General features: G+C 39.9%; 1 protein-coding gene across 3 annotated transcripts in view; it reads right to left on the bottom strand.

Annotated features, from left to right (window-relative positions):
- Positions 1-3,506: 3,506 nt before the first annotated feature.
- RAB5B (RAB5B, member RAS oncogene family) overlaps positions 3,507-15,489 on the bottom strand; it is a 31,514-nt gene continuing 19,531 nt past the window's right edge. For all 3 annotated transcript variants that reach the window (XM_032211504.1, XM_032211505.1, XM_032211506.1), the window contains exons 5-6: positions 11,621-11,714; positions 3,507-8,247 (exon numbers count right to left, since the gene is read on the bottom strand). In XM_032211504.1, the coding sequence (XP_032067395.1) occupies positions 8,135-8,247; positions 11,621-11,714 (207 nt within the window). In that variant the 3' untranslated portion in view covers positions 3,507-8,134. The remainder of the gene's footprint in view (positions 8,248-11,620; positions 11,715-15,489) is intronic.

Raw genomic sequence — 15,489 nt, 5'->3', positions numbered from 1 at the left:
CATAAATTTTGGGATCAATTGTGTTCGTAAGTCAAGGACTACCTGTACCGACTACCTTGTTTATTTATATCCCATCTTTTTATTTTTATAATAACTCAAGGCAGGGAAATTCCTGAATAAACTCCTTCCTATTTCCCCCACAACCACCGCCCTGTTGTTTAGTTGAGGAAGACTAGCACGAAGACAACTTCCAGCTGTTTGCAGGACTTCCAATTTTTTATAATTAACTATTGTAATGACGTAAACAATACAATCTTGCATCTATACTGATGTGTGTAACTATAATAGTCTAAAACGGAAGATGTTTTGGGAAATCTATAAATACTATGTCAGGAGGAAGGTCTTTACCAGTCCTTTATAGGTAAAGCCAAAATGCAAATTAGGCTAATTGATATACTAAGGCAGGAGGAATTGTATTAAGTCAGTCATAATGACTGGTATTTGTTAGATTTATAACCTACCTTTTCCTCCAAGAGTGTGAGGTTGTGCATTTGAGCACTATAATTACAACTACAACTGAGCCCAACATTTCTGTTGCTAGGGAAGAGTTAAGTGAGTTTTGCCTCCTTTTCTGGCTTTCTAGCCACAGTTAAGTGAATTACTGCAATTGTTAAATTAGTAACCGATGTTAAGTGAATCTGGCTTTCTCATTCCCAAAAAGGGATCGCATGACTCTGGGACATTGCAACTGTCATAAACATGAACCAGTTGCTAAGTATCTGAATTTGATTATGGTAAATGACCATAAGGATGCTGCAACAGTCTGGTGAAAAACAATCATGCCACTTTTTACAGTAATTTAACTTCAGTCACTGAACAAATGGTTTAGTTGAGGACTACCTGTACTGTAACTACAAGTAATCCTTGACTTACGGCCACAATTGAGCCCCAACTTTCTGTTAAGTGAGTTTTGTCCTGTTTTACAATCTTTCTTGTCACAATTATTAAGTGAATCATCACAGTTGTTAAATTAGAAACAGGTGTTAAGTGAATCTAGCTTCTCCATTGACTTTGCTTGTCAGAAGGTAAAAAAAGATGGTCAAATGTCCACAGGACATTACAACAGTCATAAATATGAACCAATTGCCAAGGATCGGAATTTTGATCACGTGATGATGGGGATGCTGCAATGGTCATAAGTGTGAAAAATGGCCATAAGTGACTTTTTTCAGTGCTGTTTCAACTTTGAATGGTCTCTAAATGAACTGTTGTAAGTCAAGGACTACCTGTACTGAACTGCATTGCACAATTAAACTTGAATGGAAATCCTGCTGAATTGAGTCCTCCAAACCTTTGTGTAAACATAATAAAAACTGAGCACCAAATAGCTAATTCACATAAAGGAAGTTAAAGGAAGAATTAAGAGTTTGTGAAGTTTTCCCCTCTTCTCAATCCAGAGACTCCGTATCAATCCTAATTTACTTGATTGTCTGATTAAATTTAACGAAGAAAACACTGGAAGCCACACAATAGCACTCAACTAGTCTATCCTACTCTTTTGGAGGAGCAACACCGAGTAGAAAGCTCTGAGTGGAATAGATCCTGAATCTTTAATAACACAATTAAAATAAGTGAACATGGATTAACAAGGATTCCTATAATTATTTTGCTTTACTGTACCTTAATGAATCAGCCTCTCCATTTATGACACAATTGGTAATAAAAATGACAGGATGCATTTAAAATTGTAGCAATACAGGTAGTCCTCAACTTACAACCACAACAGAGCACAATGTTTCTGTTGCTAAGTGAGACACTTAAGTGAATGTTGCCCCATTTTATGACCTTTCCTGCCACATTTGTTAAATGAGCCACTGGAGTTATGTTAGTGACACTGTTGTAAAGTGAATCTGGCTTCCCTATTGACTTTGCTTGTCAGAAGGTTATAAAAGGCAATCACATGACCCCGGGACACTGGAATGGTCATAAACATGAATCAGTTGCCAAGCACCTGAATTTTGATCACCTGGCCCATGGAGTTACTGCAATGATTTTAAGTGTGAAAAATGGTGATAAGTCACTTTTTCAGCACCATTATAACTTTGAACGGTCAGTAAAATATCATAGCTAACATTCCTGGACAATTTTAATTAATCCCAGAGAATGTTCAGATATTGAGTGTTGTTACATGAAGTTAGCATTCAGTAAGAACTACCAAAATAACCTTGAATTTAAAATGGTCCCAAAATTATTGAAATGGGGAATTTCAAATTTGAATTGTTTTACACACCTCCATTCTTGACTGATACAAGTGTCTTTATTCAATTTATATTCAAGAATGTTAAGACAGTTAAAACTTTGGGGGAAGTACTATTTTAAATTAAAATTTAAAAGGAAGCCCTAGAAGATACAGCACTGTTTCTTAATATACAACATTGTATTTGGACAGAACTGAGGCTGGCATTCAGAATCAGCCAGTGAAATGTCTGGAAAAAGTGATACTTTTATTAAAGAAAACATCACGCCAACTAATTCTAATACACCCCAAACCATCTGTATTCATAGATGTTTTTAAAAGAGCTGCCATACATAAAACAGGCAACAAACCATGACATTGTAAAATAATGGCAGTTCTCTCTTCAAATTTTGTAATTTCTGCAATAAAATTGGCAGAATGCAGGCAAGTCCCAATGCAGAAAATCAATAACAGCTCTTAACAGGAAAGGGATTTTCCCATTCACCACCTTTAAACCCAAAGGTGGAATTTAAAACAATGGAAAAGAATGTCTTGTTATATTCATTTGAAGCATGTTGGTAGGAATTTCCTTTCTAGAAGTGTGTTGGTTCTCGAGTTTCATATATATTTCCCATGTATCACACTGAATTCTGTGGAACTTCAAAAATAAATGTACTTTGGAATCAGATTTAATACAGTGATCAATCAATTACAGGAATATGTAATTTCAATTTAATCATGTCTTCCAAAATGATCAAAATGCTTAACCTGTCTATCATATTCCAGAAAGCCAGATTGGATATTTAACAAAGTGATACTGTTGGGGGGGGGGGGAGGTATATTACATTGACAAATTTTCGTTTGATCCAAGCTATCCTGGCACAGTTGTTTGTCAGTTATTGTTGGTGGGCTAATTTATTATATAATGTCTAAATCTAAATCAAAAAGAACTGGGGTAGCAGGAAAGAAAGGAAGTTTTGGTACAGGGCTAAGAGAGAACAGAGACAAAAATATGTGTATCTCCGATTTGTAGTAAGTTTCCATAAAACAAATCCATTTGGGGCAAACACAAAACTGACACATTTGTTTGAAAAAAATTTCCACAAACACTGGGTTCTCGTTTTCACCATTATCAGTGCAATCAGCTTTCAATAATTCAATAGTATCTTGGTAATGACCTGGGGGAAGGAAGGAATAGAAGAGTTTGAATCCAGTGTATTACTTATCAGTGAGTATCTTGATTAAAATGGTTTTAGGTTTGTTGTAGTAATTTGCCCACTCCAAGGAACATCCATAATATAAAAAAATTTGCAACAAGGTTTTTTTCCCATTATTTTTGGAAATCAGTATATTATTCCATCCGAGCTCTCAACTTCCCAAACTGACATTATTCAGCAGCGCTCCCTACAGGCCACTATGCAGAAATACAAAATTTTACTAATCTGCAGATATCCATGTTTTTATGGCCAGTCCTTGCTTTCTGTATGCAAATTTAAAATGTTTATAGGCCAAACTGAGTAAGTGTGTAAGGGGAAGGAAAAAATGTGTTCCAGGTACAAGCAGAGGCTAACAAGCATTCATTATGGAATAATTTGTGTTGCAGCCCCGATTATACAGTATGTATAGAATGCAGTTCATTGCAAACTGTAATATGTCATATGCAATAGCCACTAGAGAACTCTCATTTTGTCAGTTCGTTTGCATGTTTGAAACACAAAATACTTGCATTGCATGATTTTAATAAGAGACAATAGTGAAATCTGGAGGCGGGTGATTGTTACTATGGTCCAGTTATGGTCCTCCATATGTGATTGAACTTCAAGTCCTATTAGTTTCTGTCAGAATGGTAAATAAGGATCTCAAGCCAACATTTGCAGAGTCACACACTTCCAGCCCTACCCAGACTGCTGCATAAATGTATGCTAGACCCTCAGGAAGATCTCTAAAGAGGTCCAACCTCTGAAAATCTGGATTCTCCATCTTCAAAACCGGAAAATGTGCATGTGACAGCAATGCCTAAAAGATTCCCCAAGACTGGGAGTTGGTTGCAATTTATTAAATATCTTTACCACTTCCCTTGCAAAAGGTATACGCTCATTAGCAAAAAATGAGCAATTTTCACACACTGTTAAGTTGTTCATTTTGCTACCCAATGTGTTTGGCAGTATTTACAGATGTCTTATTTACAAACTCATACAAGGTACCTTGTGAACGATGAATTGGGAGTATTTTTTTTTCCACCTTAAGCCAACACCATTGTATTTTTTAAACTCAACTGACATTTCTTTTCCCCTGGTGAATTTCAGTAGAAATGTCCAAGGTGCAAATATGTGTAATTTTTCCATGCCCCTCCTAAGGTGATCAAATTTCAGGGAATAGCTGTAGGTATAAGATGGCTGGAATTTTATGAATACTCTTTGGGGAAACAAAACCTTACTCAAATAAGCAAAACTATGTCAAATAAAGATGAATAGCTTGGGCTAATAATTATACATATTTTCTGTAACTTATTCTAAGAACATTTGTTATAAAGTACTTCTATACCCTATTATCCATTTCAAATCCCTTTATTTTTCATTTAGATAAAACTTGTGCTGCTTGAATTTTAAGGTGTTGTGTTTTTTTTTTTAAAAACCAAACCTAACTAAATCTGCTGGGTTTGGTTCTTCTACTGTCTTCTGCTACATAGAATCATATTCGCATAGGGCAGGTTCAAGGTTTTAAGCGAAGTAATTATTTGATGTTAACTGATCTAGCATACGTAGCCCTATCTTTCTCAGTAGACTATCAAGAGTCCAAGAGCTAAGCCTGGTTTATTAGGCACTTTAGAGGAAACTTTCTGAACTCAAAAGTATCCGAAGTAGCCATCTCATCTGCTTCTAAGTCTGGGCTACCTATGAGTCGGTGCTTTACCTTCCCGCTTGCAAAAGGATATTTACACTTTTCAAAGTTACCTCGTATTTCTATTATCATTCGGCATGTATTTTAAATCACAATGAAGCAGCAAGCTCATCTAATACACTGATTTTTGTTTACTTACATTAAATACATTGGTAAATCAGCAGTTGAATTCTGTTACCATGATTTGTTATTTTAAATGCAATATGAGAGTTTTCTCAGAAGGAAAAAAAATAAAAGAGTTCTGATCAGATGAGAAGAGTAAGTTGAAGAAAAAGGGGGGATTGCTCTGTTTAGAAAAAGCTGCAGTGTCCTCACTTGGTCTAAGACCTAATAGTGAATTAGTAAAAACAAGTGGTAGGCAATAACTGAACGAAATGGATTTGCTTGTTACTTAAATATAAAATCTATTTTTTCATTGTCATGAGCTGAGCACAGTGCAGTATTTCAGCTTTACTGAAGAAGGAAAGGACATGCTTAGGACTACTCCTGGGTTCTCCATAAGGACTGCAAGTGTCATTGTATGCGATGGAATCAGAGCACCATCAACAAAGAAGAGTTTTGCAGTTAATGAATTGTAAGATGTCATTTCAGGATTCATGTCGAACTATGGGGGTTTGAACAAAAAGGGGATTAGATCTGAAACAGATCAGTACTGAAAAATTCTTAAAGTCATGTAGATGATCCCAGATAGCTTTATAAACTATATGAACCTTTCTAAAGAAAAGTCAGATTAAACCTGCAGAAGTAACTGTGCATGTAAATTGGGTGAAAGAAGATGTGACAGCACTCATATCTCTACAGCATGTTGCTGAAGAATTAAAGCTGCAGCCTGATCTGATTCCCCCATTCATTGTTTTCAGATCAATAAAGCCACATGTGGAGATAACTAGCCTTTATAATGGCAGCACAACCGTGCTGTGTGCCAGCAGCAGTGTCGAGTTTAACAGTTTCCACATAAGGCTACAGGGTGGCCTGGAGTTCAGATGCTAAATGCGCACACTGATTAAATGGACATCAGTACTTAAGTTACACCAGTGAATGGGAGAAAATGCAAGTCTTTATACAGAATATAGGAGGACATTATGTACAAATACAGTATTAAAATGCATGGGCAAATAATGGAGAATTGATGTTGTGTGTGTGTGTGTGTGTGTGTGTGTGTGTGTGTGTGTGTGTCCGTGTCCATGTGTGTATCAACCCATGTCAAGCTGTTGTTGTAGAACATTCAACCATGTGAGAAATTTGCATGGAGTAAACGTAATACATCCAAGAAAAGCTCCCTAAACCAGTTCTAGATATAGCACCGGGAAACAGTTCCTCTTTAGAAACTGTATTCAAGTTTGAAGCATGAAAAAGCTATGAGCCTTTAAAGAGAGAGCGTGGACTGGAGAAATATGCTATTAACTTTGTAAAGGCCACAGTTGAAGAGGGGAGACAGTTCTTATATGGAGAACAGATTGATGCTGGCTATTTGAGAGAGGGTGATACACTTTGTTTTACAATGCAGCACTATCTACCATTAATTTTTTAAAAAAGTTGTTTAGCTGGCAAGGAGGAAACTAAAAAACCCAGTGTCACCCACTCCTTAATTATTCATTTTTGGATGCTAGAAAAAGAACCTGTCAATTTAAACAATGCTCAAGTTTAGGGGGCCTTTAGACAAGTCTTACATGTGAGGAAGGATTCAAAAGGCAAAAAAAAATTGGCGCTTTTCAAACAAGGGAAATGTATCAAATACAGTACTAGTCCTCCTGTCACATGTTGCCCAACAAGAGTTCTGCTGTTTTTCCCCTCAGTTTCTTATTCCAACCATATAGCTAAAAATTCTAAAATCTGCAGCAACTCTTGGGAACTGCCCCTATTCAAGTTTTGCTAAGGACACATGGACTTTTTTTTCCTTTTGGCAATTTAGAACCCTTTTCTACTTCATGGTCCAATGATGTACATATCCAAGGTGCAGGCTAAGCAGACAGAACCTATCCAAAGAGAATCCTGACAGAGGGTCCAAGGTAACAAAGCTAAATTAAGTCTTCTTTGTGCCTTGTTTGTACAGATAAGTGATTCTCTCTTTCTTCAGCTAACAGGACAACTGAATCTAAACAAAGGAGAGACATAGTAGCCTTCTGACTTGAAATAGCAACATTAAAAGGTATACTTATTTTTATCTCCACCCCCACCCCCACCCCACCCCGCCTGCACTGTCCTGGCCAATAAAAATATAAGGCATCAATCAAGAGCAAATATGCAAGGGTCCTGGAAAGTATTTCTTATACTCTATATTTATAACCATTTCATCCTTATATTCACGACACTGAGACATTGGACCACTCTCATGCCGTAGCCAGGAAAAAAAAACCAAGCAAATACAACCATCCTCTCCAATCTAACCACAAGACTCTGCCCTGAAAAAAAAAAAAAGTGAACCGAGGACACTGCAGCTTTTCTGAAGCTTTTGAAAATGAGTAAGAGAACTCCTAAGAGGATCTCCTCAAATAATTGTGCATTTTGTTGTTGTTGAGAAAGTCAGTTAAATTTGCTCTTAAAAAAAATAAATCTACAAGAATTATGTTTCTCCTTGCGTGTGACTGTCCCCCGGATTGTTAAAGAAAATGGAAGGGGAAAGGGGAGGTGAAGGGGTGGCGGTGGAAGTTATAGGACCAAGAACAACATATTTTATCAGAGCAAAGACAGCATGGGTGTGTACGGGTGCACGTGCACTGGAGGGATAAGAGATGGCAAGGGAAAGGAGTAGTATCAGGGAGAAAACAGAGCAGGGGAATCCAAATAAGTAGGTAGCTATTTGCACCTATAATACAAAGTGAATAAGAGTTTGTTTTTGGAAGTTAAGTCCCCGGTCGGTCTATCTCCACTTTCCGTTGGGTGGTGGTAACAGACGTCTCGTGATGGTTTCTGAAGCGTTAGAAGTGCAGTTAAACGGAGCTCTCAGGAGAAGGGACGGCTTCCAAGTGTGCCAATGCTGTTATTGGAAGGGAGGGGAGGTGGAGTGGGGTAGAAATGGAGGTTATATCTTATCTCTCGCTGCCTGAACGCCACCATTCAGTTGCTACAACACTGGCTCTTGTTCTGCTGGGACTGCTCATGAAGGTCCACACCTCGCCGCCCCACAGCACCCCCTGTGCTCTGGGGCTCGCTCTTTGGCAGCTTCTTAGCTGGAAGAACAGAGAAACATGTTACTGAGGAAAAGCAATGGCCGCATTTTATCCCACAGAATTCTGATAAATAAAATACATTTTGTATTGTACATTTTGTATTACTGGCCTTCATCTGGCAAATTAAAACTTATTTGGGAAGCATATTTGGGCTCCCTCCTGGATTGCTTTTCTGCCATTGGTTTGCATTACTTGAATTGCTTTATTGATATGTTGCTTTGTTCCATAATTCACACATATTTAAATATTAATAATGTTATCAACTCTTGCCCTTCTAAAATCGGTCTTCGAAGACAGCCTACAAAATTAAAACACAAAAATCAAAAGTAGAGCAAATGAACTTAAGCCATCCAAATGAGATAGTATGTTAGGAGCATTTTAAATAAAATACTTCAGGATAGTTAATACTAAGCAATTCTTCCTGAATATGCATTCTCTGAGTATAAGGTGCTTGCTAGACAATCACCGATATAACAGCAGCATGTAGTTGAACATTATGGTACTCACAGCTTGTTCAATCACAAACCAAATGGATTTTAGCTAAATTGTATCTGTCGCATTACTCTGTGCTCCAAGTGAACTCACTCTTTTCTTCTGGAATTATTTAGAACATACGAGACATGAAAGTTTCTCTTTGCAAATTCATCTATATTTAATTGCCTAAAGTAGAGGTTTTCATACTTTTTCAGGTTGTGAGAACCTTTAGGTCAGTGATGGCTAACCTATTTGTCGTTGCGTCTCAAAAGCGCAAGCGTACAACAGCACATATGCGTGTGTCCTCACCCATAATGCAGTGCATGTGCGACACCCCCCTGCATGTCCTGACCTCCTGTGCATGCATGCCAACACCCCGCCACGCCCCATTTTGGGCTTCGTAGGTCTCTCTGCAGCCTCCTGGCAGCAAAAACGGGCTGGGGCAGGCACTGCACCTCATAGCCTTGTAGCTCTCCCTGAAGCATCCTGGGACTAAAAACAGGCCCGGGGGGGGTGTGTACTCCCACTGTGCTCCCCCTTCCCCACAAGCATGCATGAGAGACCCCCCCTGCTCATGCATGCGTGTCTCCCACATGGGCCCCACTCCTTGTGCATGTGCCGCAGAGACCCAAAAATCAGCTGGCCAGCAGGAGGTGCGCGCACATGTGTGGTGGAGCTGATTTGGGACGATGGCTCGTGTGCCCACAGAGAGGTTCGCCATCATGGCTTTAGGTTAAAAAAAAATCCCCGACTCTCTGATCAACAGGCAAAATTGTAGTGACAGAAAACTGTGCTAGAATGGACATCTCTCAGGAAGCCCCATCAAGTTCTTGCAGAACCACAGGGTTCTGGGGACACTATTTATATACACCATCCATCTTGCTGCCAAGAAATCTGAAAGTTCCTGGGCTTGAAAACATTCCCAATGAATTCTCTGCAGTGTTGATGCTGCTGAAGTTTAGTGCCAGCTTCTGACATCAATAATGAATAAAGACAATACCAGTGATGTCCGGTTTCTGCAGCACTGGCTACCCAAATGGTTCCTGCTCTTATATGGTCAATTATTGGAATAACAGCAGTGAGCCTAAGTGCACTGAAATAGCAGGTTTGCACTGAAATGGTAACTCCAATATTTTCATCCATTGCAGAAATTTTGAAATAAAAGTTCAAATACATATTATACTGAATACCAAAAATAGGTAACGTCACATGAAAACCAGAATTGCAAAGGAGTATAATGCAGTGAAGTGTTATACTTCTACCAAAGTGGAATTTATAAGGGGACAGTTTAAAACACCCTGCACCCCAATATTCAAACTTGGTTAGCTGGAGGGGGGTATTTCTTTAGAATTTTTTTAAAAACTCATAATTATTTACACCAGAGGTGCACAGTGTATGATCCCAGGGTTGTATACAAGTATAAAAGTCCACGGAATTCCAAAACTTGTTCCAAAATTGTAATTTAATTTGAAGGACGGAGATTATTAAATACATGGGTGGAAAAAATATATCTAAGGCTAAATTAAGTAATTTAATCTCACCCTCTGGAGTGTAGCTCTCAATATACCACTTAAAAACTAAGTGCAGCTCCTGGCATCAACAAGCATTATGCTAATAATTTATACAGAATAGGCTGAAATAAGGAACCATAATTCACTTGGTAGCACTGAGCAAATCCTGAAGAGAAACCAATAGTCTTTTGCTGCCCCCTGCTAGCTGACTAAGCTCAGAACTACAATTTACAGATGATTTCACCAGTAAGCAACTGAGATCCTCAAAGGGCACAAATTCTGAGAACAGTTAGGAAGCATAGCTGGTACCTGTTTCACTTTCTCCGTCTTGACCATGCTAAGAACATGAAAGCCATTGGGGGGGAAGGACATGTAAGCTCTAAATCAGGGTGAAGAGCTTGCGACCCTGCAGAAATTGCTGAAATTAAAAGTTTACAACCAGAGTGGCAAAGGGTGAGGGATGCTAAATGACGTGTAAGATAAAGCCTGTAGAAATAATTGCAAATGGTTCCCATTCCCTTCAGAAAATATTTACATCTATTAAAAAAGGCTAGCTGGAGAATATTTCCCCACATGCGCTCTAATTAGTAGTTTTTTGCAAACATCTTTAAACAAGAGGCAATTTCACACAGAGGAAACAGCTATCAAGATGAAGAGCTTGATGTGAAATCCTAACTTCTTAACAAGCCAAAGGTAACTATAGGCAGTTTTCGATTGATGCCCACAATTGGGACTGGATTGTCAGTTGTTAATAAAGTTGTCACATGACTGCTTCACTAAGATTGCGTCACTGCAATCCTGGCGCTACTGGTTGTGGTCATTAAATGATCTCGTGGATTGTTAAGTGAACAGAGAGACAGGTAAGGAATGTGGGCTGCCTCTGAGGGGGCAGGAAGACCCTGGGAGACTTGGCAGAGGTCATGCACAAATGTCTCTTTCCTCTGGCACTGAAAGTCCTGCTTGGATTTCGGCAGGAAGGATTTTCAGCACCAGAACAGAGAGGTAGCACATAAGGTAAGAAGTGTGGGGTGCCTCAGGAGGATAGGGGAGGTCCAGCACAGGATGTATGCGAGCATCTCACTACTCAGGGGCTGAAAATTCTTCCTCTGAAGTCCAAGACTTTCTGAGGAAGCCAGCAGGGAAGATTGCATATGGCGATTACAGGATCACAGGGCTCTTGGCAACCAGTTGTAAATACGAATGGTTTGCCAAGTGCCACGTGATTGTAATCACATGTATGGGCACAGGTGAAACCCTTTGCTATAGTCAGAATTGCTTTACAGGCTGTAAAGCATCCTTTCCAAGGCCAACGTTAATTTGAACTGTTATTAAGAGAATGGTCTTAAGTCAAGGACCATCTGTAATGTAATGAATGTCTTGCACATTACCTATTGCCAGAAAGAGATCATTAACGTTCATTGCTGTCTTGGCTGATGTCTCCATAAACAATAGACTGTTATCATCTGCATAAGCCTGGGCCTCCTGCAGGACAATAAGACAGAAAAATACAGATTAACCTTTAGACAAATTTAATGCTCTAAATTAGACAAAGCAAAGTGGACAACAATGATCATTGCTTAAAATACAGAATACAAAATACAAATCCTCTGAATCTGAGGAATTTTTAAGGAATGGAAAGAGAGAACATGTTCTCTTTTCTAACAGAGCCACTAAAGCTGAAAAATATTTACCTGAAACCTATTTCAATCTAGAATCTTTGTCATAATGCCAGATATAAAGGAATATCATACAAAGTTTACTTTCTAAGACTGTAGTTTAGAAACAAACTGCAAATGATATCTGAGCTTCAGAGTCTATCTTAGATTTAAAATGCTGTATCTTAGGTTGTGAGGATTAAGAGAAAAATGTACATTTTGGGGGCCTAGAAAGAAAGATATTATATACAGTGATTAAAAACAGCTTGCAACATTGTATATTATTATTGCTGATTCTATTTTGTTCCTATGAAATCTGGACCTGTTTTTATTTCATTATTAATTTAATAAAAACTATTTCTAGCTGCTTCATAAGACATGAAAATTATTGAGAATGGCATGAAGACTATAAAGGTTTTAAGAGTGTAGTCACCACAAGGGTTCAGGAGGCAAATTAGAAATTCCTTGATGAAAAATGTTATTTTGAATTCTTATACATTGCTCAAAAAAATAAAGGGAACACAAAAATAAGACATCCTAGATCTGAATGAATGAAATATTCTTATGAAATACTTTGTTCATTACATAGTTGAATGTGCTGACAACAAAATCACAAAAAATTATCAATGGAAATCAAATTTAGCAACCCATAAGAGGTTTGGATTTGGAGTTACACTCAAAATTAAAGTGGAAAAAAGCACTACAGGCTTATCCAACTTTGATGTAATGTCCTTAAAACAAATCAAAATGAGGCTCAGTACTTTGTGAGGCCTCCACGTGCCTGTATGACTTCCCTATAATGCCTGGGCATGCTGCTGATGAGGTGGCAAATGGTCTCCCGAGGGATCTCCTCCCACACCTGGACTAAAGCATCCCCCAACTCCTGGACAGTCTGTGCAATGTGGCGTTGGTGGGTGGAGCGAGACATGATGTCCCAGATGTGCTCAATTGGATTCAGGTCTGGGGAACGGGCGGGCCAGTCTATAGCATCAATGGCTTTGTCTTGCAGGAACTGCTGACACACTCCAGTCACATGAGGTCTAGCATTGTCTTGCATTAGGAGTAACCCAGGGCCAACCGCAGCAACATATGGTCTCACAGGGGGTCTGAGGAGCTCATCTCGGGAACCTAATGGCACTCAGGCTACCTCTGGCGAGCACATGGAGGGCTGTGCGGCCCCCTAAAGAAATGCCACCCCACACCATTACTGACTGCCAAACGGGTCAAGCTGGAGGATGTTGCAGGCAGCAGAACGTTCTCCACGGTGTCTCCAGACCCTGTCAGGTCTGTCACATGTGCTCAGTGTGAACCTGCTTTCATCTGTGAAGAGCACAGGGCGCCAGTGGAGAATTTGCCAATCTTGGTGTTCTCTGGCAAATGCCAAACATCCTGCACGGTGTTGGGCTGTAAGCACAACCCCCACCTGTGGATGTCGGGCCCTCATACCACCCTCGTGGAGTCTGTTTCTGACCGTTTGAGCAGCCACATGCACATTTGTGGCCCACTGGAGGTCATTTTGCAGGGCTCTGGCAGTGCTCCTCCTGTCCCTCCTTGCACAAAGGTCCTGATGCTGGGTTGTTGCCCTCCTACGGCCTCCTCATCTCCTGATGAACTGGCCTGTCTCCTGGTAGCGCCTCCATGCTCTGGACACTACGCTGACAGACACAGCAAACCTTCTTGCCACAGCTCGCATTGATGTGCCATCCTGGATGAGCTGCACTACCTGAGCCACTTGTGTGGGTTGTAGACTCCGTCTCATGCTACCACTAGAGTGAAAGCACCGCCAGCATTCAAAAATGACCAAACCATCAGCCAGAAAGCATAGGAACTGAGAAGTGGTCTGTGGTAACCACCTGCAGATCCACTCCTTTATTGGGGATGTCTTGCTAACTGCCTATGCTTTCCACCTGTTGTCTATTCCATTTGCACAACAGCATGTGAAATTGATTGTCAATCAGTGTTGCTACCTAAGTGGACAGTTTGATTTCACAGAAGTGTGATTGACTTGGAGTTACATTGTGTTGTTTAAGTGTTCCCTTTATTTTTTTGAGCAGTATTTATTATTATCACTTCCTAGTGAGATTGTATGATACTATGTTATGACAACAAGTAGTACATTGCTGTGAATTGCTGGTCATAACTGTGATAAAAAAACTGCTAATTTTAATAGTGAACATCCAAGTAAATTGCATTCAAACACTTACTTTGCATCACAATTTCAAGTACATAAACCATCTTTGTTGTCATCATTTTGAAGTTATTTTTTTCCAAAAATGATTGAGGGATTCTTTATTCTGTAGATCTGAGCCTTTTTCTTGTTGCTTTATCATTTGCAAACCTCCCTTTCTTAAATTTTAATCTTCCTCACATTCCCAACTACAATATTTATATACTGTGACTATTCAGAACTGACATTATGTTGTTCCTTTGGACCAAATGATCAGTGTAAGGATATCTCCCAAGTAGTAATTCCCTCTTATGTGTAAAGTACAGCAAAGGTAGCTCAAGGTAAAAGCCTTATCACAAAATGTGGCAACTCTGCTTTATATTAGAGGTATGTAAAGTATTAAGTATAAAATAAAACAGAACATTTGCAAGATTTTTTTTGGGGGGGGGGAGGGAGAATCCTTCAAAGCAGAAACTCTAAAGGTTAATCCTAGTTCTCTCTCATTAAAAGGACAAAGCTAAAAGATATTTGCCCCAGGAATCAGAAAGACAGTCTCAAAAATACTAAACCAGATGGTTCCAAATTCTGATTCGGTATTAGCTTAGCCCAATAGTGGTCAGTCTTATTCTTGTCCAAAAGCTAACAAATGGGCAAATACCATACAAAATAGAGATTGTCATGGAATTCCAACTGGACAAACTAGGAAAGCTCTAGGCCAGCGATGGCAAACCGTGCCAAAAGCGGCGGGGGGGTGGTGGTGTCATGCGCTGGCATACCACACCCATAATGATATGCACATGACCCACACACACGCATGCGCGCGTGACCCGCCCTCCCATTTTTGCGGATGGACACATTTTTCGCCCTCCCCAGGCTCCAGAGGCTTACTAGGAGCCTTGGGAGGGTGAAAATAGCCTCCCCCGCCCCCCCAGAGGCCCTCCAGAGGCTTCAGGGAAGAGAGAAAGCAAGAGAGAAAGAGAGAAGGGAGATGGGGGGGGGGGGGTGTATGTATGTATGCATTTGGAGACAAATGAAATCAAAAGTAAATGCAAGCAAGAAATATGGAATTTGGCAAAGATCACTAGAGCCAATCCTGCTGCCTGGAAAGCAAGTTCTTTGGAACAAGAATCATATGGTTCTCAGCACAGCCACGGGTTTGCTGTGGCCACTTGTGACTGTCTCATCCTCAGCTCGGACTTACTCCACGTTATCTCAGAAGAACTTCATGCTGGGGGAGGGGGGAGAGGGAGATCCACTGCTTGCCATCGCATCAGGGAGGTGAGATCAAGTTAAGCTCCTCAATGCAGGGGCAGCGTCCTGACGCCCCAGCTTTCCAAAATCCCTCTGCTCCCTTCCATTCAAATAAGTACACCAGGGCAGCTTTCGCCCTATTTACACCCGCTCCTTGAGTTTTCTGCTCCCAAGAGATATGGGG

Source organism: Thamnophis elegans, chromosome 2 (assembly GCF_009769535.1).
Source record: "Thamnophis elegans isolate rThaEle1 chromosome 2, rThaEle1.pri, whole genome shotgun sequence".
NCBI classification, from domain to species: domain Eukaryota; kingdom Metazoa; phylum Chordata; class Lepidosauria; order Squamata; family Colubridae; genus Thamnophis; species Thamnophis elegans.
Note: the sequence above shows the minus strand (reverse complement) of the source record. Positions and strands in the feature narration are given on the sequence as shown.